The 26,487-nt window shown below is 33.5% G+C and overlaps 1 protein-coding gene across 1 annotated transcript; it reads right to left on the bottom strand.

The window, feature by feature from the left end:
* Positions 1-1,529: 1,529 nt before the first annotated feature.
* Positions 1,530-25,898, bottom strand: LOC117114148 (sorting nexin-16-like). The gene is made up of 8 exons (XM_033257705.1): positions 25,697-25,898; positions 23,188-23,540; positions 16,934-17,020; positions 13,671-13,801; positions 8,945-9,032; positions 7,736-7,872; positions 5,516-5,845; positions 1,530-3,911 (listed from the first exon to the last, which is right to left on the bottom strand). Exons 2-8 carry the CDS (start codon positions 23,503-23,505, stop codon positions 3,695-3,697), a joined length of 1,308 nt encoding a protein of 435 aa, XP_033113596.1. The 5' UTR covers positions 23,506-23,540; positions 25,697-25,898; the 3' UTR covers positions 1,530-3,694.
* Between the last annotated feature and the right edge of the window lie 589 nt (positions 25,899-26,487).

The raw sequence follows: 26,487 nt of genomic DNA, 5'->3' as shown, positions 1-26,487 counted from the left end.
GTAATTACATAAAGTAAATAATGAGTAGCAACAACACTGGCAGTTCATAAGGAAGGTGTACACGTACAGTATGCATTGGGTTCGGTGTACAATGACCCTCAGTTGGGTAGGAACAGAGCTCTGATTTGGGTAAGGGGGAAAAAAAGCAAAATTGTAGAACAAAATAGGGAGAACACAGTAAAAAAAAATGTTTGATGCAGTTTCATATGTAGTCTATACTGTGCTACTCATTACGTTCTAAATAAAATTTCAGAAAGAAACGCGGCACTTGAATACTTATCTATAGTAACTTAAGCACACTAAATTCTAAGTATATTTGCATTTTTATGGTTTACACAAACATTATGTCAATCATTTGTACATAACCAACATGGAAAACCTATCCCCTTTCTCTATACCTCTAACCTTTGACCTGGTATCAACAACCAGGATTATTTACAAATATTTTCTTTTGTCATTAATTACAAAAAAAACATCACAAAAAATATAAAAACTCTCTTCACAACATGCATGATTATTTACAAAATATTAATCAAGGCAATGTTAATGTATTAAAGCATGAATCCAAACCAGTGAAACAACTTGCAAGCAAATATACAGTATTTTGCTTTCTAAAATTTAATGTGGTTTTCTTCTCATTAGTTCATATAATTTAGCTTAAGCTGTAATTATCTATGTCTATTATGTTAGAAATGTCAACATCCTAGCTCTTTGTCTTCTGATTGGATATGAAACCGTCATAAACTATGTATAATATTCGCAGATCTGTCTTAGCACTTATCAATAATTTGTTAATATTCTCGTATTTAAGTGTCATCAGAGAAGGCAAGGTATGGCATTAGTCTTAATTATAATAAACTTGACAGGAGAATGGAAATTTATGTATCGTGTTTATACGAATAAACACTTTGAATAAACGCCCCCGCCCCCCCTCGAATAAACTCCCCTCTAGAGCCTCATTTGGAATAAACACATCCTTTGAATAAAAGCCACAAGGTGTCTATTATATAATGCCCCCCTGAATTTCTGTAAACACATCTAATGGAAGCAACATCATTCTCAACACATTCTATTAATTTTCTACTCCAGTAGAATTACATATCTTTTAAACCTGGTTGGGATGAATAAGTGTTAATGATCAGAGGCAGCAACACATTTTAACCGTAATTATGTGTTGTAGTTCCAGTTTTACAGTGAAATTAAGGGGCATTTATTTGAGTATAATGTGTATCCATTTTACACCAAATAAAATAAACGCCTCCCTTGAATAAATTCCCCCTCAAAAATCCCTCTCAACAATAAACACCCCGGGGCGTTAATTTGAATAATTACGGTATTTCAAACATTATTATGTAGTCATGTTTGTTTTTACAATGTTACATAGTTATATACCTTTATGTTTTAATCAACTTTTTTCTATCTAGAGTTCTACAGTGTTTTTTGATGTGTTGTATTTCCAGTTTTACTGTGAAATTAAGGGGCATTTATTTGAGTATAATGTGTATCCATTTTACATCAAATAAAATACTGGACTGTGCGACAACTTTACCATTTCGCCACAACATGCCTCATTTAAGTGTCATCAGAGAAGGCAAGGTATGGCATTAGTCTTAATTATAATAAACTTGACAGGAGAATGGAAATTTATGTATCGTGTTTATACGAATAAACACCCCACTTTGAATAAACGCCCCCCCCCCCTTGAATAAACTCCCCTCTAGAGCCTCATTTGGAATAAACACATCCTTCGAATAAAATCCACAAGGTGTTTATTATATAATGCCCCCCTGAATTTCTGTAAACACATCTAATGGAAGCAACAACATTCTCAACACATTCTATTAATTTTCTACTCCAGTAGATTTACATATCTTTTAAACCTGGTTGGGATGAATAAGTGTTTATGATCAGAGGCAGTAACACATTTTAACCGTAATTATGTGTTGTAGTTCAAGTTTTACAGTGAAATTAAGGGGCATTTATTTGAGTATAATGTGTATCCATTTTACATCAAATAAAATAAACACCTCCCTCGAGTAAATGCCCCCTCAAAAATCCCTCTCAACAATAAACACCCCGGGGCGTTAATTTGAATAATTATGGTATTTCAAACATTACTATGTAGTCATGTTTGTTTTTACAATGTCACATAGTTATATACCTTTTATGTTTTAATCAACTTTTTTCTATCTAGAGTTCTACAGTGTTTTTTGATGTGTTGTATTTCCAGTTTTACTGTAAAATTAAGGGGCATTTATTTGAGTATAATGTGTATCCATTTTACATCAAATAAAATAAACGCCTCCCGTGAATAAATGCCCCCTCAAAAATCCCTCTCAACAATAAACACCCCGGGGCATTAATTTGAATAATTACGGTATTTCAAACATTATTATGTAGTCATGTTTGTTTTTACAATGTTACATAGTTATATACCTTTATGTTTTAATCAACTTTTTTCTATCTAGAGTTCTACAGTGTTTTTTGATGTGTTGTATTTCTAGTTTTACTGTGAAATTAAGGGGCATTTATTTGAGTATACGTGTATCCATTTTACATCAAAAAATAAAATAAACGCTTCCCCGGGCGTTAATTTGAGTAAATACGGTATTTCAAACATTATTATGCAATCATGTTGGTTTTTTACAATGTCACATAGTTATATACCTTTTCGTTTTAATCAACTTCTTTCTATCTAGAGTTTCACAGTGTTTTTCAATATATATACTGAGTTGTAAAATATTTGTTGCAACCTTCTGCTTTCATGCATAATCATTTGGAAGCTACATTAAAAATGCATAAGGTTAATATCAATTTAGAACAGGAACTCTGAATTCAATAATATCTCAAGTTTAGTTTTATATCTTATAGTTTTTGATGAACAATAGTAATATAACAATTTTCAAATATGTATCACTGAGTTGATTAATAATGGTGCAAGTATCATTCATCCTAACAGCAATTATTCAAATTCCAATGGCAGTTATTTCTATTTGAAATTGTGACATGTCAATAAAATGAAAGTAGCAGGGTAAGTATCGGGGCAGATCCAGATTTTGTTCACACAGGGAGAACCCAAAATTAATACCAGGTAAGTGGGGAGCGCAACTAGCAGTGGCACAACGAAGGGGGCCAGATTCTATTTTTTGCTTATTTCAATACAAGGTATTTTTATGCATTGAATATTTTTTTAATGTAGTTGGTAAAACAGAGGGAGGGAATATGCCCCCATTGGATCTGCCCCAGGTCATTTTGATGTTAACAGTAAACAAATCAATGGTGAATAAACCTTAAAAACAACATTACACACTAGAAAGCCTGACACTTAAGTGCTTATAAGTACCAGTAAAAAGTCATTATTGAATCATCCAGAACGACTCTAATGTGGCTAATTAGCATGTACGTACCAAAAAATGCCAACGTTTAAACGGTACATCGATTGTAATATGTGATTAAGTTCTGTTTTTATTAAATTTATTATTAGAACTGGAATGTCTTCATAGTTAATCTATCTATCTACTTTCTGCTCTCATTTTTTTTTTCATTGCATCTGCTTCAAAGTACAGTGTGTTTGTCCTTGATGAAGTTCACAGTTGGCAGCACATTGCATCAGACTATAGACATGCTTAAATAAACACTTCCTTATTCACTTCACCATGGTAACCATCACATGCTCAGATCATGCTCACTACCATCATGTGACAATCATAGCTTTGCTTGGAACTGAGCATTCGTCAGGCTGTTTATTGTGCTCTATAGACGTTATTCCATTTCCAAATTGTTTATGTACAGATGATATATGTGATCTGTAAACTGGAATTTCATTTGGTTTCGTTTGGCATCCTTTGTTGTTGTACTCTGGAACTGTATCCCAGCTTCCCTCGCTTTCAACAGCAGGTGATGGTGGCCCACTAATAAGCAGAACATAATAGTAAAGTGAGAAAAAAACAAAAAAAACATACAGTATATATAAAGCCAGCTATTATAATTAATTTCATTGATTTTTAAACTTTTGTTTACTTTTTTTTTCATATTCACATAAAAATACAAAAGTGTAAGACTATGAAAAGTAAGAGATTACTTATTTTAAAAGAAACCTGTTCACAAGAGATTTAAGTTGTGAAGGTTGATAAACAGAAGGAAAACATTAAATGTTAATAACAATTTAGATTATAAATATGTTAAGTAAATAAAAAAAAAAGAAGAAAATAACCAATGTTGAGAATTTAATATTAAAGGAATTATAGCAATGAACTCTAAAATGTAATAGTATGTCATATATGTAATTGATGTTAAAATTGCTAGAAAGAACATGATAATGTACAATCATGCAGTATAATATTAGCAACATGCGGTTCCCAGCATAATGCAAGCATTGAACCTTCTTCACCAAATACCTATGTCCTAGCTTACTGCAAGCAATCACCTTTTTAATGCCCAATGCAAATGTTTACCAGCATTTGGTAAAAGTTCCTGATCCCCAATGCCTGTCTCAACATATTAAAAGTATCCACCCTCCTAAGCTCAAATCAGTCAGGGTGTCACCACAAGTGGTGGTGGGGATGATGTCACCATATAGTAGATGGGGGTAGGGAGAGTGCTTAATTCCTGTCAGACTGGCCAAGCCCCTTCTTTATTATCTATGATGCGACAGACCAAAAAAAAAAAAAAATTTTTAACAAATACCGGACAATATATATGCCAAAAAGTATGAGAAAAGCTCAGAGGCCCAGAAATTGCTAAGCTTTTCAAGGCATAAAGAGGTTTGTTCCTTGGGCCCACACCTGGTCTTTGCTCTCAAGACCCTGCTGCACATCTGTTGGAAAATGTAATATCCCTGTTGTCATGCAAATTTTGGCACCACACAACAGCCTACAATGCTTGTTTCTCAGCATACTGCACTCTCCTAAACTTCCTTGCATGTGTTATAGCAAAGGGCAACCATCCACCCACCTAACCGACAATGTCTGTGACTCACCATAAAGAAGTAATCATCCCTACCCCCTCCCCACCTCCCAATGCCTGTGTCCCTGCATACTGCAAACATCCATCCTCTTAACCCCCAATGCCTATATCCAAGCATACTGCAAACTACACTACTAATGCATGTGTACTTTAGTGTACCATTAAACAATTGTGCATTGCGTTCCAATAATTCTACTACACCCTGAAAACCTTCCATGAACAAAGATAATGAACATTTTTTATAGTATCATCTCTATTTATTATTATAATTATGATTATTATTATTAATATTATCAATTGTGCTTGTATAGCGCATACTGCTAGAGCCTGTATGCAGTTTCCAGAAAATTATAAGAGAAAAATTAGTGGAAATGTTTCTCTGTACTAAAATTCCATTGCAAGTCATGTGACTTATTTTAGTTATTTAAGTTATAATTACTATAACCGATATTGCAAGTCATGTGACTTATTTTAACAGCAAGTTATAATTACCGTAACCGACATAAAAAGCATGTTTAGCTGAAAGATATTAATGGACATGGCAGTTTACCTTTGGTCAGTGCAAGTAGGTCCTACAGGATTCTCACTTTTTTCATCATCAACATGTGTCGTTTTGGGGTCAGAGGTTGGATCAGAGGTTGGGTCAGAATTTGGCTCAGGTAAATTTTGTGAGTCAATTTCTCGAGCACATTCAACAGGTTCATTCATAGTCAATGAAGGATGATCTGGTGAACTTTGCTCTGATGATGTATGATCAATTGATCCTTGACCCAATGAACTCTGATCCGCCTCGACACATGAGCGACAATCGCCCTCTACCAAGCTCTCCTCACTGATCTGGGAAGAAGAGCGAGATGCTTCTGGATGCATACCACCATTCCTACACCAATGAAATTGGCCATTAAATAGCATGCATAAGACAATGATACCATTGTTAGATGAAATGACAAATGAAATCTCAAAAAACCCTTGAATTGAATATGGCAAAGACAAAAATATCCCAAAACCATGGTCCTGTTTCTACATAAATAAAACAAGTCTGACATAACTTTTTTTCATTTGTTATATTTGCATTACGGTAATTTGTGCATAAGTGATTTAAGACGATGTTTCTTAAAGTCCAGTATTGAATAAAATACGATATAGTATTCTAAGGGTCTAAAATAGGTTTTTATTGGCAGTAGAAACAGGCCATAAAATAACAAAAAACAAAAAAAGATAATGACAAACAAAAACAATTATGAGAATTAGTCAAGCTATTAATACTGTAACTGAAATGTTTTTAAAAAGCAAATAAAATTTGAAAATGCAAGCAATTTATTGCATTAATTTGTGTTTAAAAAATATTGAAATTAGTTTAGTATCGTATCTGGCATGAATATTATTAACATACTATGTTGCAGTTTTATTAATCAGGCAAATTTTACTTTTTATATTATACATGTTCAGAATACAATACAAGCTCAGAATAACATATCAAATTCACATTCATTAATACCACATTTACATGCATTATAATATTTTTTCTTAAAAATAAACCAAACTCTTACAGATGGTCTGTATTATAGTTCTGGTTAGATACATATGATAACAATTTTTATGTAACAGATATTATCCATATTATAAAGTAAAATTCCAAAAGAATACTATAATTCTTGGAAACAATAAATTTAACAATTATTAACTATTCAATAATCATAAACAATTAAATAAATTTAAATACTTCATATGGTTACTGGCTTACAGTATATTGGTTAATTACTTTATATTTATTTTTTTTAAATTCTAATTATATATTAATGCTTATAAAAGAAAAGAGGATTACAAACAGGTGAGATATAATAATCTTATAAAAATTATTTCAAAAATGGGTTGAGTTATGAGCATTAGTTGTTGAGTATATATTATCATATTTTAAGTTAGGTGAATATTATTAATAAATTTATGAAATGCCCTGATTATTGTACAGGAATTTCAAGTTACATGAATACTAATAATGAAATGCCCAGCATATTACATAGATAATGTTAATGTGAAGTGTACCAGTGTACCGTATTAGCATTAATAGTATTTAGTGTATTTTTTGCATTATTTGTTTATATTATCTTATTTTAACAAAATTACCATAAAGTCAAGAATGGAATCATTGACGAAATTATTATCCCTGAAGATGAATTTAAGTTCCACTTCCTTTTGAGTTTGTATTATACTTATACATTTTTTAAAGAATAAAACTAAATTATGTTTAATTTAATGGTAAACAGTTTTGCTGATTATTATTATTATCAGCATCATAGTCAGTACGAAAGTGTTGTGGTAAGTGCCACTTCCTTTAGTTGGGTTTATTCAAAGACAAGTTTCAAATCAAGAACCAGGAAAGATGATATCAAAAAACTATTGGTTAAAAACAATATAATTATAAGCATTAATTAAAATAAAATATTACAGTAGATTCCCTATTAAGGGGAAACCTTCGGGATCAAAAAAGTGTCCCCTTAATAGGGTGTCCCCTGAATATGGTTGACCGTAGTATTAAAAGTCACACTTTCCCTCATTTGTGGCGGAAGAAGTGTCCCCTTAATAGGGTGTCCCCTGAATATGGTTGACCGTAGTATTAAAAGATACACTTTCCCTCATTTGTAGCGGAAAAAGTGTCCCCTTAATAGGGGTGTCCCAAAAGATGGGTTCTTTCTACTGCATTATGAACTCATATAGCTACAACTGAAACAAAAGACTTTGAATAAGTCCTTGCTGAAACAACGGTACTTACAATAATTGTGTTGAGAGGTTATCGACCTTAGTCTGGCTTTCGCGAAGTTGCTTTTTAAGCTGTAAAACCTCCGCTTCCTTCTCAGCTAAATCATGTCGCAGGTTATAGATGGTTTCTTCAAGAGAATCACAGAGGGCCTAGAAAAAGAAATCAGTAACTCCTGTTTAGATTCTTTTTCAAATGTAAAAAATAAAAAAACCTGAAGAAAAACCAAAGTCCCAAAAAACAAACAACAGAGCTCCACAAAGTTGTAGCCTCTTTGGAGTGTAATTCCCCAAAATATATTTTGTACTTGTGCTGAAGCAATGAATCAACGAACCTAAATAATTGATTGCAACTACCGTATTAAATTTGTATATACCGTATATACTCGCGCATAAGACGAGTCTTAAAATAGCACATTACTCCTTGAAAAACAGGGGGGGGGGTCGTCTTATATGCACGACATACAAATTTTACTTTTTTAAAAATCATGTTCGTTTTCTTTCTTTCTCCGTAACACACAAATTGACTACTGCAATGAAGCTATTAAATGTTAGTATGAATGAACGCAATTTTAAACACGGAAAAAGACTTTGATGAACATTTAAAAACACATAGAATGGTATTATTTGGAAGATTAGCCTCACATTTGGCTCCATTTTTTGCCAGCTAGATGTAATATTAGGACCATAAAAAGCAGAAAAAAAGTAAGAATTCTGAACATAAAACAGAGGGTTTGTCTTATACACCTGACATACAGTACAAAAATAGTCAAAAAATCTTCTCAAACTCGGGGTTATCTTATACGCGGGTTGCTTTATACGCTAGTACGGTAATGCCAGGTAATGCTGTGTTAAGATAGTCAATTCCCACTTCTCAGGCCTCTCAAAGAGACTTGGTTTATAAAGCATTGCATCATGTAATTGACAAGTTACTTGCTGTTGGATGCAAAAAAATAAAAGTATTATTATTGCTCAGGCATCGTCATTCTAGGTACCTAGATTCCCTTCACACTGTTGGTAACGTTTTATTATCACCGCACTAATGTGGACCCACAAGCAATGGCAAGTTCAATTGGCTCTAATCTCCTTTTCTTTATAACAACAGAAAAACAAATATTAATAAATAATGAAATGCATTTAGTAGTTTACATGCATCTAGTATTGGTAAGCCTGCATTTTGTGTAAATAACAATGCAATCAATTGTTTGTTCTTTTTGTTCCTTACCCTGCTTTCCTCAAGGCTATCGTGTGCACCAGGTTGGTCATCCAAACAGAAAAACTCTCTTGTAAATTTGCTGTAACAAAAACCAACAAAAGACTATAATGATGGTGCTGTATAAATGTATGCATTTTACTGTTATCATTATGCATAAACACAACTACAATATGACTTTCATTCACAGTTTAAAACTCTGTCTTATTATGGTTTATGTAATAAATTTGCCTATTTGCTGTCTGATCATGTCAATTGTCATGTTACAGTACATTAAGTTTATGTGGTGGTGCCATTTCTTCTCTTATTCTTCCAAATCGTTTTTATAGGTTTGCCTAGCCTTGGCCTAGTTGATAACTGATCAACACTTATTAAAAACATGCCCTAACATCAACTGTGTTTAAAAAGCGATACCATACCAATCAGTGCAAGCAAAAAGACCAATGGGCCAATTAATTAATAAATACAGGTCTCCCTATAATTGAAGACCACTTTTGGCACCAGGGTGTCTCTGATCCATATAGCATCTTTGGTTTCTAATTAGAATACAGATAAGACATTTACTAATTTGGGACCACAGAAAGGTAGTCTTTAATTGGAGGTGGTCTTAAATTAGAGAGGGAGACCTATAGTAAATATTTGTTTTTAATATTTTTATTTAAAAAAAAAACCAACAGATTTTACAATGATTTCATTCAACTTAACATTATTATTATCATTTATTATTATTATTATTAAATGTGGCAAAGACAAGCCAAACCTGTCACTCGTCACAAACATCAATCTTTAGTTATTAATACAGGGTTAAACAGTACAGTAATATGAGAGCTATAAAATGATAAAAGAATCATTTAAACCTGACATTCCGTTATGAAGTTACAGGAGTTTTACATACAGCTGTTTAAAGAACAATATTTGAGAAATCAGCATTCAAAGTTTACGATTTCAGGCATTTCTTCTTAGGCAGAAACCATCACCAAATCTTTACAAATTGCTGTTTTAACGTTGAAAATGAAGAAAATAACAGCATGGCATGATGTATGGATATATAAAGGTTAGTTCAGTGCAATAAAATATATTTCCAACAAGTTTTGGCCATTATCTCCAAAACAGGATTTGCAACTACTGACTGGTTTGGCTTGTCTTTGCCTCAAATTATTATTGTCAGGATATTTGTCTAAAATATCTTAACTTTCAGCGAATTATATAATCAGTTCCCCAGTGCTTCTACTATAAAACTGAATTATGCTTTTATAGGTACTTATATAAACATGAAGTAGATATGATTTAAAAATCAATTGGGGACATCTTCCGGTGCTACTGTTTTCGGAACAGGTAGTGAGATGACTTTGTGGTAAAATTTAAAGGATGTTGAACTCTATATTACCTTCGGTATAATCTGAACTTCTTGTGCATTTTATTTAATTCTTAAAACAGCACTTGAGTTCCATAAAGGAAACCATTATAACAGTAATGATGCTACTTCTATTATAGTTACCGTAGGCCCTAGATTAATTCTAGGGTTCATTGCCAACATACATGCTCCTACTGTATGTGTTTTCGTTGGTGAAGTGGAAGCCATAGGGCTAAAATCAAAGGTTAATAGTATCCTTTTCAAATTAAAAGTATTTATAGACAAATTATATTTCTGCCAAAAAACACAAGAGTTCCATTTGTGTTACGAAATACCCATACAGTTTACAGTACAATATGTACTGTATGGTGTATCCATTATGCACAGAAAAAAAATTACTGGTATTAGTGGTAGATAAACAGATGAAATACACTGCAGGTCTACGACACAGTATATTATTTCCCTTAAATACAAAGACAAAACAGTCATTTGCCAAAACGAAACATAATTATTCTACTTTAGCATTTTTTGCAGCCTCTACCAATACAGTTATTACTTTCTTACCCTCTTCCCTATTATCAATTGTGTAATTACTTTATATTTTATAGTTATCTTCACCCCCTTTTGTTTACAAAGGGGGTGGCAGAGGATAAACTTGCAGGCACCCACTATAGTATATATAACAGTGGCGGATTCAGGAGAGGGGCTACCAAATAATGCAATTTTATGATATTTTTCTAAATTATTTTTCAAAATTATTTAAAAATTGGAGAAAAACAGGAAAATGTTAATTAGATTAGGTCTGAGGATGCCATTTCCAGCGAACTACTGTACTGTACAGTATGGGTGCCACAATCACAAATTTTATTACCTCAGACCCAACCATGGTGGGGCTGAGGTGGTCTAGACTTTCCATCTGTGACAAGTCCTTTGATGGGCCCCCTCTTTTTCAAATTCCTGGATCCGCCACTGTTTAAGCAGTGAAACAGTTTTGTATTTTATACACTGACTTTCAAAATTGATTAAGCCGCTCCTTTTGTATCTAATTCATTTATATTGATGTAGGATAATAATAGAACTTATTGATTTCAAATGATGTTATGGTTGATCTTTATGGTACAGTACATGTATGTTTTCAATTACATCAATGTTTTCTGTGTTATGATAAATTATTCATGCACTGTTAAAACATCCTCAAACATACAGCATCTCAAGAGATGGATCAAATTACTTATTAAATATAAAACAGTAACTTACAGAAATAAAATATACTGTATACTAGTGTATATAAGGCAAGACGTGTATAAGACGACCTTCATGTTTAAGAAGATTTTTGTATGTCCGGCGTGTAAGACAGCTACTGTTTCAGCGTCAGAATTTATCCTTTTTGCTGCTTTTTATGGGCTTGATACCGCATCTAGCTTACTAAAAACTGAGCCAAATGCAGGGCTACAGTAATCTTCCAAAATTTATACAATTTTATGATATTTAAAATGTTCATCACAATCTTATTTCCCTTTACCTAATAATTGCATTTGGTTTATCCAGGTAAAGTACGGTATTCACAAAGTAGACTTTGGAAAGCTAAAATTTGTATGTAACTCGTTCTCTTTTTCAATCGTAATTTGCTATTTCTCGCCTCGTCTTATATATGTGAGTATACAGTAATTAACAATTACCTACTACCTTTTCTATAATTCGTTCTTCTATCTATTAATAATCTCCAATAATTATAATATATCAGTATTAGGCCAAAAAAAAAAAAATACTTGTTTAGCGTCACCACCCGACCCTGATTTTCTAGCCGCCTCTCTTTTTTTTCTTTTTGGTAAAAAAGTGCTGAAAATCGACTAAAAAATGCCGATAATAGAGGAAAAACGATCGTTTTTTCCATCTTCAGCACAGGGAACCAGATGTGAAGTGCGCCACCAAGTGTGTTTTCTTTTTCGGCAGAAAAAAAAATAGATTCCTCACACTATGTGTGCTTGTTGACAGAAATCGCGGGACAATTTGATCGTAGGCGTACATGTTTTTTATTTGGTTCTTTTTAAATAATAAACAATGTTTTAAATATGATAATAATAAAGTACTATGAAGAAAAATAATAGGTTACGACCTACGCTTCAATTGGCAGATGTTTTAGGCCTAGCCTAAGTACTACCTAACTAGGCCTAGACCCCTAGCTAGTAAGTATGGCTAGGCCTACCTGGCCTAGCCTAGCAGTGCAGCAGTTAGCCTACGGAACCACAATGCTTATTAAAATAAATATTGTACAAACAAATCTTTTATGTAAAATTTAGAGTCTGTTATAGCCTTTGTAAAAGATTTGGCTTGGCACCAATGCAGTTTTTGAAATCTCTAGGCCTAAGAAGCCTACACATTAGGGGCCTAGGCCAGCAAAAAAAAAAAAAAAAAATACCCCCCCCCCCCCCCCCAGCCCCTGAAAATTCCTGAGGGTGTGATGCTAAACAAGTATATTTTTTTTTGGCCTTATTTAATTCTTATAAACTTCAATTTGCCTACTTCTACCAAAATAGGTAGAAAGCATTACACCAGCTAACTACTGTAAAATACTGTAATATTTATTAATTCACCTACGGTCTACTGTTTTTCATAATTTTTCTAGAGCACAACACATCTATATTCGCAGTGTATGTAATCTTTTAATTAATACAAACAAAAAATAATTAAAAATTAAGATCTCAAAATGACCATAATCATCACACAGCTAGAAGGGGGGTCACATGATTTTCACGCTCTTAATAATGACGAAATAATGTATGACCTCCACACATGTTGTGATGGCAATTAAACAACAATGGACTTTGACTAAAAACACTACATTGCACTGCATGCGATTATTAATGTAAGGCCACTGATATCATTGTACGATGTAAGCTTTATCTATATTTTAGATACAGCCAGGTTAAGTCAATTGCTTTGTTATCAGCAATACAACTCACATGACAACTAGTAGTACAGTAATATTTAATTCTTAATTTCAAGTTTCAATTTAAAGGATTTTTACAGTGTTCTCTACACAGCAGACTAAATTACCCTTCACAGGCAGGTGACACTCTTTCGGTTTTGCTTTTACCAGTACTGTATACAGTAACCTGAGGTTTTTCACCACGATCTGCAGTATACACACAAGACATGTAATTCCGTAAAATCTCAAATTGAAGACCTGTGCAGCTTCTTGGTTTTTGTTTTTTTTTGCGAACTTTGGATGGGCTTCTTTTCGAGACGAGATTCTTTTTGAGGCTACTTTAGCAAAGTAGAGAGGTGGTACTGGGGGGGGGGGGGCACTGTAACATCAATAGTTATCATGGAGTGTATTAACCGGCATTAAATCACCTAAACTACTGTATAAACCAAGCAGTTTGACTTGTAATGTTGTTAATGAAAGCTTGCAAGCCTAGTTGCCTATCTTCAAGAAAATTAGGATCATAATTGTCACCGAACCATCTCTTGGGCGGCAACGCCAACCGGAAACTTGGGAACAACCTCTTCAGCTGAAAACAGAAGAGAAAAACATTGTTAAAATCTAAGGGTCAAATCCTGCAACATTCTAAGACTAATGATAAAAACCTAAAGCTGGCCACTCATTGTGCAGATTGTCTCCAGTCCAAACAATGCCATGATGAACACAAAGTGATGATACATGCCTCAACCCGGTAGTATATCTAGGGGTGCACTACCCCTAAAAAAACTTATTTCCCTCCTTTGTTGGCTGCCAACAACCACCCCCCACCCGCTCCACCCCAATCCACACTGAAAAAGTTTGAAGCAAAAAAAATCATGCTCAACAAGTAGATGAAAACCACCTCCTATCAATTTATGTTGCAAACTCTCCACTTAATCATCAATCTCCACTTAATCATCAACCTCCCACCCCCAATTTACCTTTACGCACCATGCCCCCAATCAACCTCCTTTACATTTCAAGATTCCTAGACAGCCCATTGGTAGCAACTGATTGTTTTTAATGATGAACTACTCATACTGCCACTGACAATTAGTAAACACAAAAAGTGTCATGTCATCAAGTGCTCACAGCGATGGATTTACTGAACAATAGCAACAGAATGATTCAGCCGATGCAGTAACTCTGCAATTATCAATCACTTCAGTCGAAAATTTTAAATAATTGCATAGCATCTTATTTCGCAATAACCATTCTCTGTTAAAATTTATAATGCTACATCTCAAACGAAAAACATTCATTGCATTTTAATCTAAAGATGTCTTTTCTCAAAAAGCATCCTCATTGGTCATACGGAAAGTTTGATAACCCTGGTTATGCGAAATACAGTAAGCATACGGAAGATTATATCAGAGGATTATATTGGACACACCCATAATTTGCAGATATGATATGAGAATGAGAAGGGTTTCAGTTGACATTTTAATTTAAACTCTAACCTTTACACATAGTATTGCCATAATTTGCATATTGTTATTTAATAATCAGTTAAGTTTTATTTTTTTTAATTTTTTTAGAATCTGCATGCCAAGAATATATGAAAGAAGAATAATTAATTAACAATTTATGTACTGTACAACTCAGTTCACATGGAATTTAATTATAGAATAACAAAATTAGAATATTACATAAAGAATGTACAGCTTATTTAACACATAGCGCAAGTTAATATTAAAGGACAGATTAATGAAATATAATTATGTTACCGTTAAGGTTTCCAAATATCTTTGAGAGTACTGCATAGTAAGTTGAATAATATTCAGATATAAACAAGTAAATTCTTGCCAAGCCATTAGGGCCCATAGGGGTGAACTCATCCATAGTTTCAAGTCGCGTAAACCGGATGAGGGTGATGCTCCCCCTTGATGGGACGCTGGTCCACCGCTGGTTACTCCCAGTAGTTTGCTGTTACACATTGATAGCTGGGTAGACTGAAGCAATGTAGATAAAGTGCCTTGCTCAAGGGCACAATGGAAATGCACAGGGAAGGACCCCGACCTCGAGGTTGGGAAACCAATGAATGAACATCACTACTTTTTCAATTTAATATGGAAGAGTACTATAAATCAATTCCATCTCTGCCTTCCTGTACCTCAATGGACATACTGTACATCAATACAATTACCGTCCAACAAGATGTTACCTAGTAACCTCAGCTGTATTGATCAATTAATACAGTTGTACACATTAAGTACAGGAATGTAGGGCCTATAATAATAGAATGATGCCAACTAATGGTATGTGTACTGTAGATTCTATATTAGGCTGCAGCAATTACTTATTGTAGAACTACTTGTTTCCTATCACGTGCTATCCATGAGCGCACAGCCTTTTGGACGAACCAAATAAAACATTGCCACTTATGAATAGAAGGGCACCTTGGGAAATTTATACAGTAATATTAAACTCGGCACACTATCTCACATAAATTACTTTATGGTACCAGCTCCTGTTATGATTTGACTGTTGGCTATTGAGAGTTGTGAAGCTGGAGCCATGTTATCAAAGTTCAAAGTTCAAAAGTACATTGAATCATAACGGTCAACACAGTAGAGGTATATATAAATGATACATAACTAGAAGAAAAAACAAAACTGAAATAAAATAAATAATAATTTTCTCCTTTATTGTCCAATCACAAATATTTGAAATTGGAAGGGCCCTTTGCCGGAGCATTGAGGAGCCGCGGCAGCTGCAGTGAGCACTAGTATCAACATTTACCAGTTACATATTCAAAGATAATGAGGAAGTTGTGTAACATCAAACACTTTTAAGGAAGTTGCAATGGAATAGAAGATAGCATATGAACACTAGCTACTCTGATAGAACAGTAGTTGAAATACCAGCTTGCATTGTTGACAGGCTGTGAAGTGGCTCAGGCTATGTTTCAGCCCTACTACTGTAGCTGCAAGCATTTCATGGCACATAAATAGTAGTTTAAGTAGCCCCTTACCTAGATAGAAATGGATTTCGAGCCTTGTTTGGGGTAATTTCAGTGTAAAAAAAAAAAACAACGAAAAGAACTATGAATTTGTTGAAGGCACTAGACTTTGGCTATGTTCAGAACTGAGAGATACGCCAGGGGTAATATAACGGCGGGCATCAATCCATTGCGTAACTAGTGAGATGTCAAGACTGGGGGATTAAAGAACATTAGCATTAAAGTATTTGCGCAAAATATTTGTATCGTAATCATTCAATTTATTTCCTGTTTACAGTACATATCTAGGCTTATTGTGATTGGTCAAATCCTGGCCAAGTTCAAAATCATTAATGCATGACTGCTGTCGTAACCCAGCGGTGTACTGTACGCTAATCTGGGGTTTGTTTGTGGATTATCATACGCCAGTGACTACACTTTAATACTGGTGTTCGCTACACCGTGCACAATTTCACACTACTCGATTAGCGTTACACTAGCGTAATTCATTGAGTTTGAACATAGCCTTAGTCTACCTGATGAGGAAGTTATTTTGGTTTTGTTTCAAGCAGTTGATGATTTTAGCATAATCATCAATCATCCATCAATGACACTGTAGCTTAGGCTAGAGTATCTCAACCACATAGTACTGTAATGTAAACTACAATGAAGGAAATACCCTTATGTTGGCACTTAATGATGATTTATAATTTCATGTACTTTCAATTTATAATACAGTACCTTATTATTCAATCTCACAAAGTCTGTGTAACGTCGAAACACAAACCAATTTTCTGTTGGGGATTTCCGTACATGTATTTTGAAAACCTGAAAATAAGTAAGTGTGAAACAAATGTAAGAATTATATAATCTTTACTTGTCTAGCTGCAATTTTTCCGAACTTTGAAAATATAATACAAAACTATATTCAAAATAGTTAGTCAGTTTTTACAGTATTCATTTACTTATTGCATAATATTTTACTCTAAGTAGTTAGAATTTTGCACATGAACTCGTTCTTGTTTTTGATTACCAACCTGTTTTATGAATAATGCATTATTTGGTAATTACACATTTAACAGATAGATGGGCATGAGATAATAATATGAAGGTAGGCAGTTTAATACAAAACAATCTTACTGAAGATATTGATAATTATAATTTAAAAATGAAATAAAAATAATAATTAAATATAATATATAATAGACATTAACTGAAGCCTAACTAATAATTATTATCAAAGATATCTCTTCAATCTATATCTTGTATTTTATATCTGATACCACTTGAATAATAATAATATTTCTGTATAAAGAAAGTAAATAAGGTATGAGCCAATAGACGATAGTGATGAGGGTTCTTCTTCCGGTGAAAGAGCACAGGGTGCTTGAAAGCTTGTTAGTCAAGTAAACTAGCATTTCCAATGTTTTATTTATGAATAAAAAGGTTGGAGGGAAAAAACGCTTGAGAAAAACAAGAATTTTTAAGCACAGCAAACAGCCAATAACTGGGAGATGCCAAGCACCTCAGTGGGGGTCCAAGGTACAGTACGGTAGCTCTGATGATGACTATACAATGATGTTCTGTGGAACTAATTATAGAGATTTTCTATAAATACCCTCTTAATTCAAAAGGCCTTTTTCTGAGCAGGGGCCTGATCCAGATTTTCTTGATAATTTTCAACAAGGATGACAAGGGGGGGGGGGATTTAGGGGGGTTGGCGGCCATGCACTGGCCCCCACTTTTGGGAGGTAAAAAAAAAAAAAAAAAAAAAATGATAGCCCAGAACGCCTCAAATTTTATTCTCGGGCATATAGAGTAGAGTAGAGTAGAGTAGAGTGTTGTCTTGTCTCGATTGGCCCAACTTTTGGCCCCTCTTTCAGCCCCCCTTTTGGACATCTCTGGATCCGCCCCTGGAACATGCTGTACAGTGTATATGAGGCAGCCACATGCCATCCCAAAACCAGCGTAATGTACTGTGGCTAACTGTCAAACTCAAACCAAGTAATTAGCATAGAGTGTGGCAGTAATTGTATACTTCAGTTCAGAGAATCCGTAATACTTAAAAACCTTGGTTTCCTTAAATTTGCTAAACTGTCATTACAGTATTTGCAATCGTACTGTGTAGCAGTCTCCGATGCAATCGGAAAGACTCTTCGATTCAAGTGACCAATCAGCATCACCGAAAGCTGTCGGCGATAGGGTGTAGCGATTGTATAGAAACTAAGCTTTACTGTACTCATAACTTTTGCAATAGTAAGTCCATTCCATAAAATGACCCATTATTTTAAAACTTAAAAAATGTGGAAAATATTAAATTAAATAGTCAATTTTGATGTATTGTAAACTGATGGTGGTTTTGGCATGGTATGGTAAGCCCCATATACTATAATTAAATTAGCACCAGTCCATTTTTGCAATGGCTTTAAAATTTACCAAATTTGACTTCAATGGAATACATATTTATCTTCGCACTCATTGGCACTTTAATAATTAGGTGAGTGCTGATTTCAGGGCTAAACATGGGACAAGTACCAGTCTCTTCCTAGCATGATTGTCTGATCAATTATAATAAATATTATTCATGCATTCATTATTTTTTTAAATTTAAGTTTATTTATTATTTAAATTCATTGTTTATGTCCATGGACATGTTACACAAACTGTATCCAAAAGTTATTTATAGACAAACTGATTTTTGGGTCATGACCCTGACTTTGAGACTCAGACTGGTTTAAGGTACAAGGCCGCCAACTCACAATTCACAGCATTGTGGTGTACCATATACTATACTTGCTTAGAAATAGCAAGTCAAATAATAATTAAAAAAAACCCCGATGTATACACAAAGTACAAGGATACAGTATACTTAATATAAATTATGATTAATTTCTATAAAATGTACTCAACACGTTACTTGTATTGTACAATACAGTAGGTACCTAATCCAATAACATTGAAGCCTTTTATGTACTGTAGGCAGACCTTTAGCCAATGGGGCCAAGGTTACAGTAGATCACTTCATATTGTCATGGGGGATTATCCTCTCGCCCTGTCACAAAAGACTTCAACAATTTCCTGATTCCCTCTTCAATAATTTTCAATTTTATTTGTATTTATTTCTTGAACCATATTCAGATTCTCACTAAAAAAATCATTTTGTCATGTCAAAATGGCAGTGTTTATGTTGTTGACTACAATAATTAAGATCACTGAAAAATAACCAAATGCATGAAATCCTCTACAGTTTTACAATTATTTAATGTTTTACTTTAAACTACTGAACTACACTATACAGAATCCTCCAATTTTGTATAAACATTAATTTAAAATACAGTAATTAATATGTGTCACTGTATTTGGAATTTATTATCTTAATTACAATATCAATATTGGTAAACTAGTTTGGGTACTATTATCAACTACTAATTATTTATCAACAAAACGATAAAACTAATTATTATTTTAGGTTTTCAATGTCAATCAAATCAAAATCATTTTCATTATTATTCTAACAAACATCATTAATTATTTTTAACATAATCATCATTCTGATTGTTACCCTCAATTTTTGTGTGTGTGTGTGTATTTCTTAAGGTATTGTTGATACTTTTTATTCAGTTATTTCACTGTCATTAGGTGATACGCGTATCACCTACTGTTGTTCTATTTTTCTTCTTTATTTATTTATTATTTATTTCTCCTTTTTTATTCTTTCTCTCATTTTTTGTTCATGACTATTCTCAAAAACGGCACAGGTTCTATCCTAGCAGATAGATTTATATCTAAGTTTTGCAGGTGACTTTTTGTGTGATATGATTTTATAGTTTTAATAATGGCTGATCGGACATTGTAACGTCATCATATTACCATCTGAATTTAAAAAACCGAATTTTTATCTATGACGTCATTTGTTAAAATACTCATTTGAGCGTATCTTACTTATCCTTGATCGAGTGTCTCCCAACTTTGAGTATGTTATAGTTGAGACAATTCTCTTTCATGTGACTGTAAATTCTTCTGTATGTTTGTTAATGGATTTTCTTTGGTACATTTTTGTATTAAAAATGATTCAGGAAAAGAAATTAATGAATTATAACCATCAACAGGCAAATTAAAACAGTGACAAATTAGAAATCAAATTAGGTAAAACCACAGATTTAGTTATTAATACAGTACAGTGTAAACCTTTTGTATCCTCACTGTAGACAAAACATGATATGTAGAATCACTACACAGCCCACGTCATGTAGACTTGGCACAAGTCTCTAATTTATTAATTTTTCATAGTATCAGCACATTCCGGAAAGCGCCACCAGTGTCAGTTTATGTCGAGAAACTTTTTTGATGCGAGTTAGAGATTACTGTATATCGATATTAATAATACTGTATTTATTACCCAGCATGAAGTTGGTTACTTTCTATGTGGCACACTTCTGTTGTGAAGGTGCGTTTAAATATTACCTCCATACTGTACATGGTTGGACGAATTGTGATTAGGGGCCTAGCACTTGTCACGGTGCACAAGCTGAGCTGACCTGAATCCTCCTTATCATTAGCTGGGCAGAGGTGAAGCATAATTAGCATGTTTAATTTATGCCGCGGTAATTAGCCAATCGGAAATCAAAGTTGTTAAATACGTCATACACCACGAAATCGTGGTGGCTGCAATCGAAATCCTCACTGTTTGCCCAGTCCCGAATCCAAGAAAAAGTATCACTATGAAACGCCAAGCAAATAGGTAATAAGGAACGCCACTGGTGCCAAAATTGATTTTTCCAGGTTTTTGACTGATTAAGACAAAGTTTAGGGACTGGAACCCAGTCTACACGTCATGCAGTGAATAGGCATGGTGTAGAACGCAGTTGAGTGACAGACTTTCCAGTCTTGTGAACAACTTTGCTCCATTAAATGGCTTCTTAAAATATTTATATTGTAATTCAATTGTCAACCGTTGAACTAAAAAGGGTTTAAATGTAATTTTGTCTGGGGTTTTGTTAATTTTTTATCCACATGAACAAGTTTCTAATATTGTTGGCACCACATGGATACTAATTTTTTTTACCTGATAGTACAGTTTATACTGATATTAACTAATGATTGTGTTTGTAAACAAAAATCATACTTTCAGTAATTTATATTATTATTTTTAATGGGGTGTTTGATATTAATATGAAGTTCTGTGTTATGTGTCTCGGGTATTGATAAATATGTAGAGTACCTGTAAATTTCCTTTTCTGTATTTTGATATTAATTGGATACTGATACAAAACTCAACATTCATTGCATATAAATGCCTACCAGTACCTGCATGCTAATTGAGAATTATATGAATATGAAAACATGATTGTTTTATTAATAATCTTTTTTTCTGTGTGTGCATACATTAGACCTTTGTGTTCTATTGCATTGAATGTTCTTTCCTTGTGCAACACAGTTATACCCAGTCTTTCAGTTTTATAAGATGGATATTTATACCAAAATTTAATAAAATAAATAAATTTTTAAACTGTTGGCAGACTCTGACACTTGTCCAATTTCTGATATATAATGTATTTCTATATTTAGGTTGACATTGCTTGTACATTGGTCCATCCATTGTGAAACCCAGATTCTCTAATACCCTATTCAAACTACTGTAGCATCGCATTGCGATCGGTTTTAGCAACTCCAACAACCGAATCGCAATTCACAATCGTGTGTGAAAGCACAAGTATAGTAATCGGTATCACATGAATATTTGAAATTAACTAAAAATCATACTCTTTAACATTAAATCAAAACATAATTACTACACTAAATGTAACCACTGTATTTCAGCAGACTTCTTGGATTTGTAATCAAATGAATGACTGACTGATTTATGGTAGTTCTCCAAATTATTATCAAAGAAAGCATAAAAATGTTTCAAACCTCCAATAAAAAAATTGGATTCAGAAACGTTACTACTGCCACGAGTCAACTTTTTATTGTTCAAAATTATGTTTTTCAACTGAGTCATCAACAATAAACCATTAAAAATAGTTAAACTTGATATGATGCCTTTATTAAACTTTAAAATACAGTATTAATTTTTGAGTGTAGTGGGTAGATGTATATACCTGTATGTAGGAAGGTACAGTTTGGTATTATTTTTCTACAATCCTAGATTTTTTTGTTTTGCTAATTAATTTGAAGCTTAAATAAGCCTCTGTTTATATATTTTTTAAAATGAGCTTTCAAGTTGAAATGTTCAATGAAGTGTAAAATGGAGTGAGCAACTGGTGTAAACAACCCTGTTTGGGCAATTAATGCAGGACAATGGTGGGTTGTACAGAATGCTTGCTAGTCCACATCATTACTCCACTTTTTAGCCTAAAAAATATTGTTTTTAGGCTGGCACAGTTAACAAAGTTTTTGCTTGAATTGGCTTGAGTTCATAATTATTTAGATGGACATTGTAATAGGGAAGTCAGGCGAAAATATTGTAATCCTTTATGGCGAAATTTGTTTTGGTTGAGTGGATGGCCTCTTTGCTTGTAGAGATCAATCTTTAACTATAATCTCTGTGCTTGTTCACATTGATTAAAAATTCACAATTTATCATTTCTTTCACCTCACTTACAGTACAGTAAGAACGTCGGTGTATGAAGTGTCAAAAAAATATAACAATGATGTAGTGCAAAACATCACTCCTTTCATTTCCTGATGCAAACATATCGAAATACTTAGTTCCCACTGCGCTTAGGGATAGGATTCAACACTACTCACTAAGCGCAAGCTCAGTGGTCTAGTGGTTTTGACACCAGGCTACTTATCTGAAGGTTGTGGGTTCGATTCCCATCCGAATCACCTGCAAATTTTTTTGCAAGTATTTGGGGACGTCCTGAATATTCATTATGATATTGGGCAAAACATCACTCCTTCCTACTGTATATGAGATTAAACTTATTGACAAAAACATGTGCACCAAGAACCTGAGCTTTAGGTACTAATAAGATAAACAAAATGCTTACTGTGAATCTTGCCCGTTGCTCCATGACTTCATATCCTACTATGGGTACATAAAGGTCTTCCATGGAAAGCGAGGAAACATCAGTTTGTGATCCACATGAATTTGAACGCTCCCTCTGTACTCGGTTGTTTGCATGTGCTAAACTTGAAGCATCCGTTTCATCGTTGATTAAAGAGTTCCTCAGGCTATGCTCAGAGTAGAAATCTTCGGAAATTGAATCCCCGTCCAAGTCTACGTCCAGTAGCGATGCGGGTGATATTGACCTCGGTACTAAATGCGACTCCATACTTCCCGCAATAGTGTCTATAACTGACTCCATTATTATTTCCCTTAAACTCTACTTCATTCAAACTTCTGTAAAAGGAAATTTATTTAAATTATTGAAACTGAAGGGAGGTGATAACACAACAGGTGTATAGTTGATAAACATAGAAAAAGCCTGTCACAAATCGCAGATGTGAAAAAAATATCACGGTAGTTTGAAATATTGTGAACCATGTATAAAAAGAAGATCATATAAAAGCCTATAAAGATATCTTACTTTATTCATTACTAAATTGAAAGCAATTGAAAGTAAAGAGCTGTAAAGTAATTACAAAGCATAAGGAATACCAAATACCAACATAATCATTACAATATTAAAATAGTTTAAACACTTCAAAAGTTTGTTACATTGTTATTAAAAATTATAATTATCTAATTTTAATTGATCATGAAATGTAAAATTTAGATAGATTTACACTCTTGCCATTTTAATATTTTTAATTTGTTTCCAGTTTGTTTGATAAAAATAAAGAAAAAAATAATAATTAATTTGTAATAGTAAAATAATAATAATAATAATAAATAATAAATAATAAATAATAATAATAATAATAATAATAATAATAATAATAATAAATTAATAGTATTAATAATAATAACAAATATATTTTTCTTAAATAAATAGTTAGGAATACATTTAATATTAATATAATTACAATTTAATAATGAGAATACTTACAAAAATAATAAATTAACAAGATATTAAAATAAATAAATAAAATAAGGAAATGAAAATAATAAAAATAAGTAAGATTCTAAGAATTAAGATAGCTATTTTCCTGAGCTGATTTTTTTAGATATCGTATTAAAAGTTTACAGCAATTAAAACTTTACAGCAGTATCTCCTACTAGGCCCTACTACTAGCCAAGGGCTTAGGCCTGCATTTTATAGCCTAGCCTAGTCCTAGTCTAGCCCAGCCCCCACCCCCAACTATCAGAGTATGAATTTGCTATACAATTTAAGGTTTATAATACAGTAACATATAGTCAATGGTTGAAAAAGTATCATAGTATTAACACGACAAGTAGGCTATGGTAACAGGACAAAACGGCAATAAACCAAAACGGCAATGACCAAAACGGCAATCAATAATCAAAACGGCAATGAACCAAAACGGCAATGACAATTAACAAAACGGCAACAGACCAAAAAGGCAATGACAATTACCAAAACGGCATACCTGTAGACCAAAATGGCAAAAAGGAGCGAAATGAACTACAAGACTAGCAAGCACCACTGGGTGTGCGCCACAGTTTATAAGTTTTTGAATCATTTTGAAATTGTCCCGATAGGCAAATTGATGCCATGGGTTCTTTTTCCCACTTTCAATGTTTATTATTATTTTCGCATTTTTAAACTTTTATGACATAAATTGTTTAGCCTCATTTTGTCTGTATTTGAAAGTTCTATTTGTTTAGAAAATGAAAAGTTATAGCAATTTAAAATTTACGAATTATATAAAATTTCATGTTCTTATGTAACATTAATCTGTCATTTTGACAATGTTGGCATAAGGTGCCGAGAACGAACATTTGAGTATATACGGAACATTTTTTCTGCGAAGTGAGTCTCATGAACGACAATTCACCACAATTTTGGTAAAATTAATGTTGAAATGAAGAATATATTTTCAGTCTAAAGTTAGTGCAAAATATCATTAGGCCTTTATAATCACCGCACGACACGCGATTATCATGGCAACTAACACGCGCATGGGTAATTCGTATGTACGCTGACGGTTTATGGTCTGGTTGTTATGGTATTTGTGACGTTCAGCGTGTAGGGATGCACATGCGCCTAGAATGTCGATGCCAGAGTTATAACCTTTGATGTCCCGAGATGTGCGTCCTTCTGTTGAATTGCCTTGTTCTGGTCAAAAAGTGTTGCCGTTTTGGTTTTTTGCCGTTTTGTTTTGGTCATTGCCGTTTTGACTTATTTGCCGTTTTGGTTTAGGCCTATTGCCGTTTTGTCCAGAAACCTGGCTATCCTACACCTGGCAAAGACTTGGCTTATCAATGTCAATAGACAGCCAGAAAGCCAACACGAGAGCCAGGCTTGCTAGGCCCCCTCCACACCCAGGCTTCGCTGGCAGACTAGGCCTACGTCTAGCTAGGCCTAGGCCTAAGTTAAGCCCAACCATACCTGTAATATTAACACTGCCTGAAAGTAAACTAAAAAAACTTACCAGTTTATTGCCAAATTAATGTAATTAATATAGTATCCTCTACATAAATTAAGAACTTGGCACAAATAAGAGGGTTTCTAAAGACATCTTTTAACCACCATCATAACCACACTAGCTCACCATATCGATTGAAAGGATGCTGTCTTTTCTTTGTTTATGTTTCGTACTGTATGTCCCCCAAAAACGTGCGAACCAACAGTCCGCGCGCGATGATGATGGGATGAATCATTCGTCGTAAAAAAAAAACAAAAAAAAAAACTTTGGACCAATAGATGGCGCTATTAAATTAGTGGAAACAGACTACGGCTCTGAGGGGAAAATCCTAACCAAAAAATGAATTAAATAAAAATAATATTTATACACTTAAAATAAATCACAGATCGAAGTAAAAATCAGTTTTCAATAATTGATAGATGTTTTACTAATACAAAAAATGTTCTTGTATTTGCTGCCAACATTTCAAGGCATGAAAAATACCGTAATCTCGAGAAGATGCCCATCGGATCGAACAGAAGCTCCCCACCACCACCCCCGCCACCCTTAGTTTGCAAAAGTAATCTTGAAAAGAGTCCAGCTCGAAAAGAAACCCATGGGCATCTAATCAAGATAGGATGGGCTTCTTTTTGAAATGTAAATGAATGTCAAAGAAACAGAAATAAACAATTAATAATAGTTGGTTTATAATTTCGTTTATGTAAGGGCAAATAGAAAAATTTATTAGATTATCACTCCCGCCCGCGTCAAAAATTTGGAAAATATTGATGCGGGGGTAAAAAAATGTTTTGCCGTAT

Source organism: Anneissia japonica, unplaced genomic scaffold (genome assembly GCF_011630105.1).
Source record: "Anneissia japonica isolate Jap-2015-1 unplaced genomic scaffold, ASM1163010v1 scaffold287840_len1291095_cov163, whole genome shotgun sequence".
Classification (NCBI taxonomy): Eukaryota; Metazoa; Echinodermata; class Crinoidea; order Comatulida; family Comatulidae; genus Anneissia; species Anneissia japonica.
Note: the sequence above shows the minus strand (reverse complement) of the source record. Positions and strands in the feature narration are given on the sequence as shown.

Excerpts from the sequence above, each read along its gene's own strand:
- LOC117114148 (XM_033257705.1), bottom strand. The coding sequence starts at position 23,505 with ATGGAGTCAGTTATAGACACTATTGCGGGAAGTATGGAGTCGCATTTA. Across the intron at positions 17,021-23,187 it reads AGCAACGGGCAAGATTCACA|GTTTTCAAAATACATGTACG; the intron begins GTAAGCATTTTG and ends ACTTATTTTCAG. Across the intron at positions 13,802-16,933 it reads TTGTGAGATTGAATAATAAG|CTGAAGAGGTTGTTCCCAAG; the intron begins GTACTGTATTAT and ends TTCTGTTTTCAG.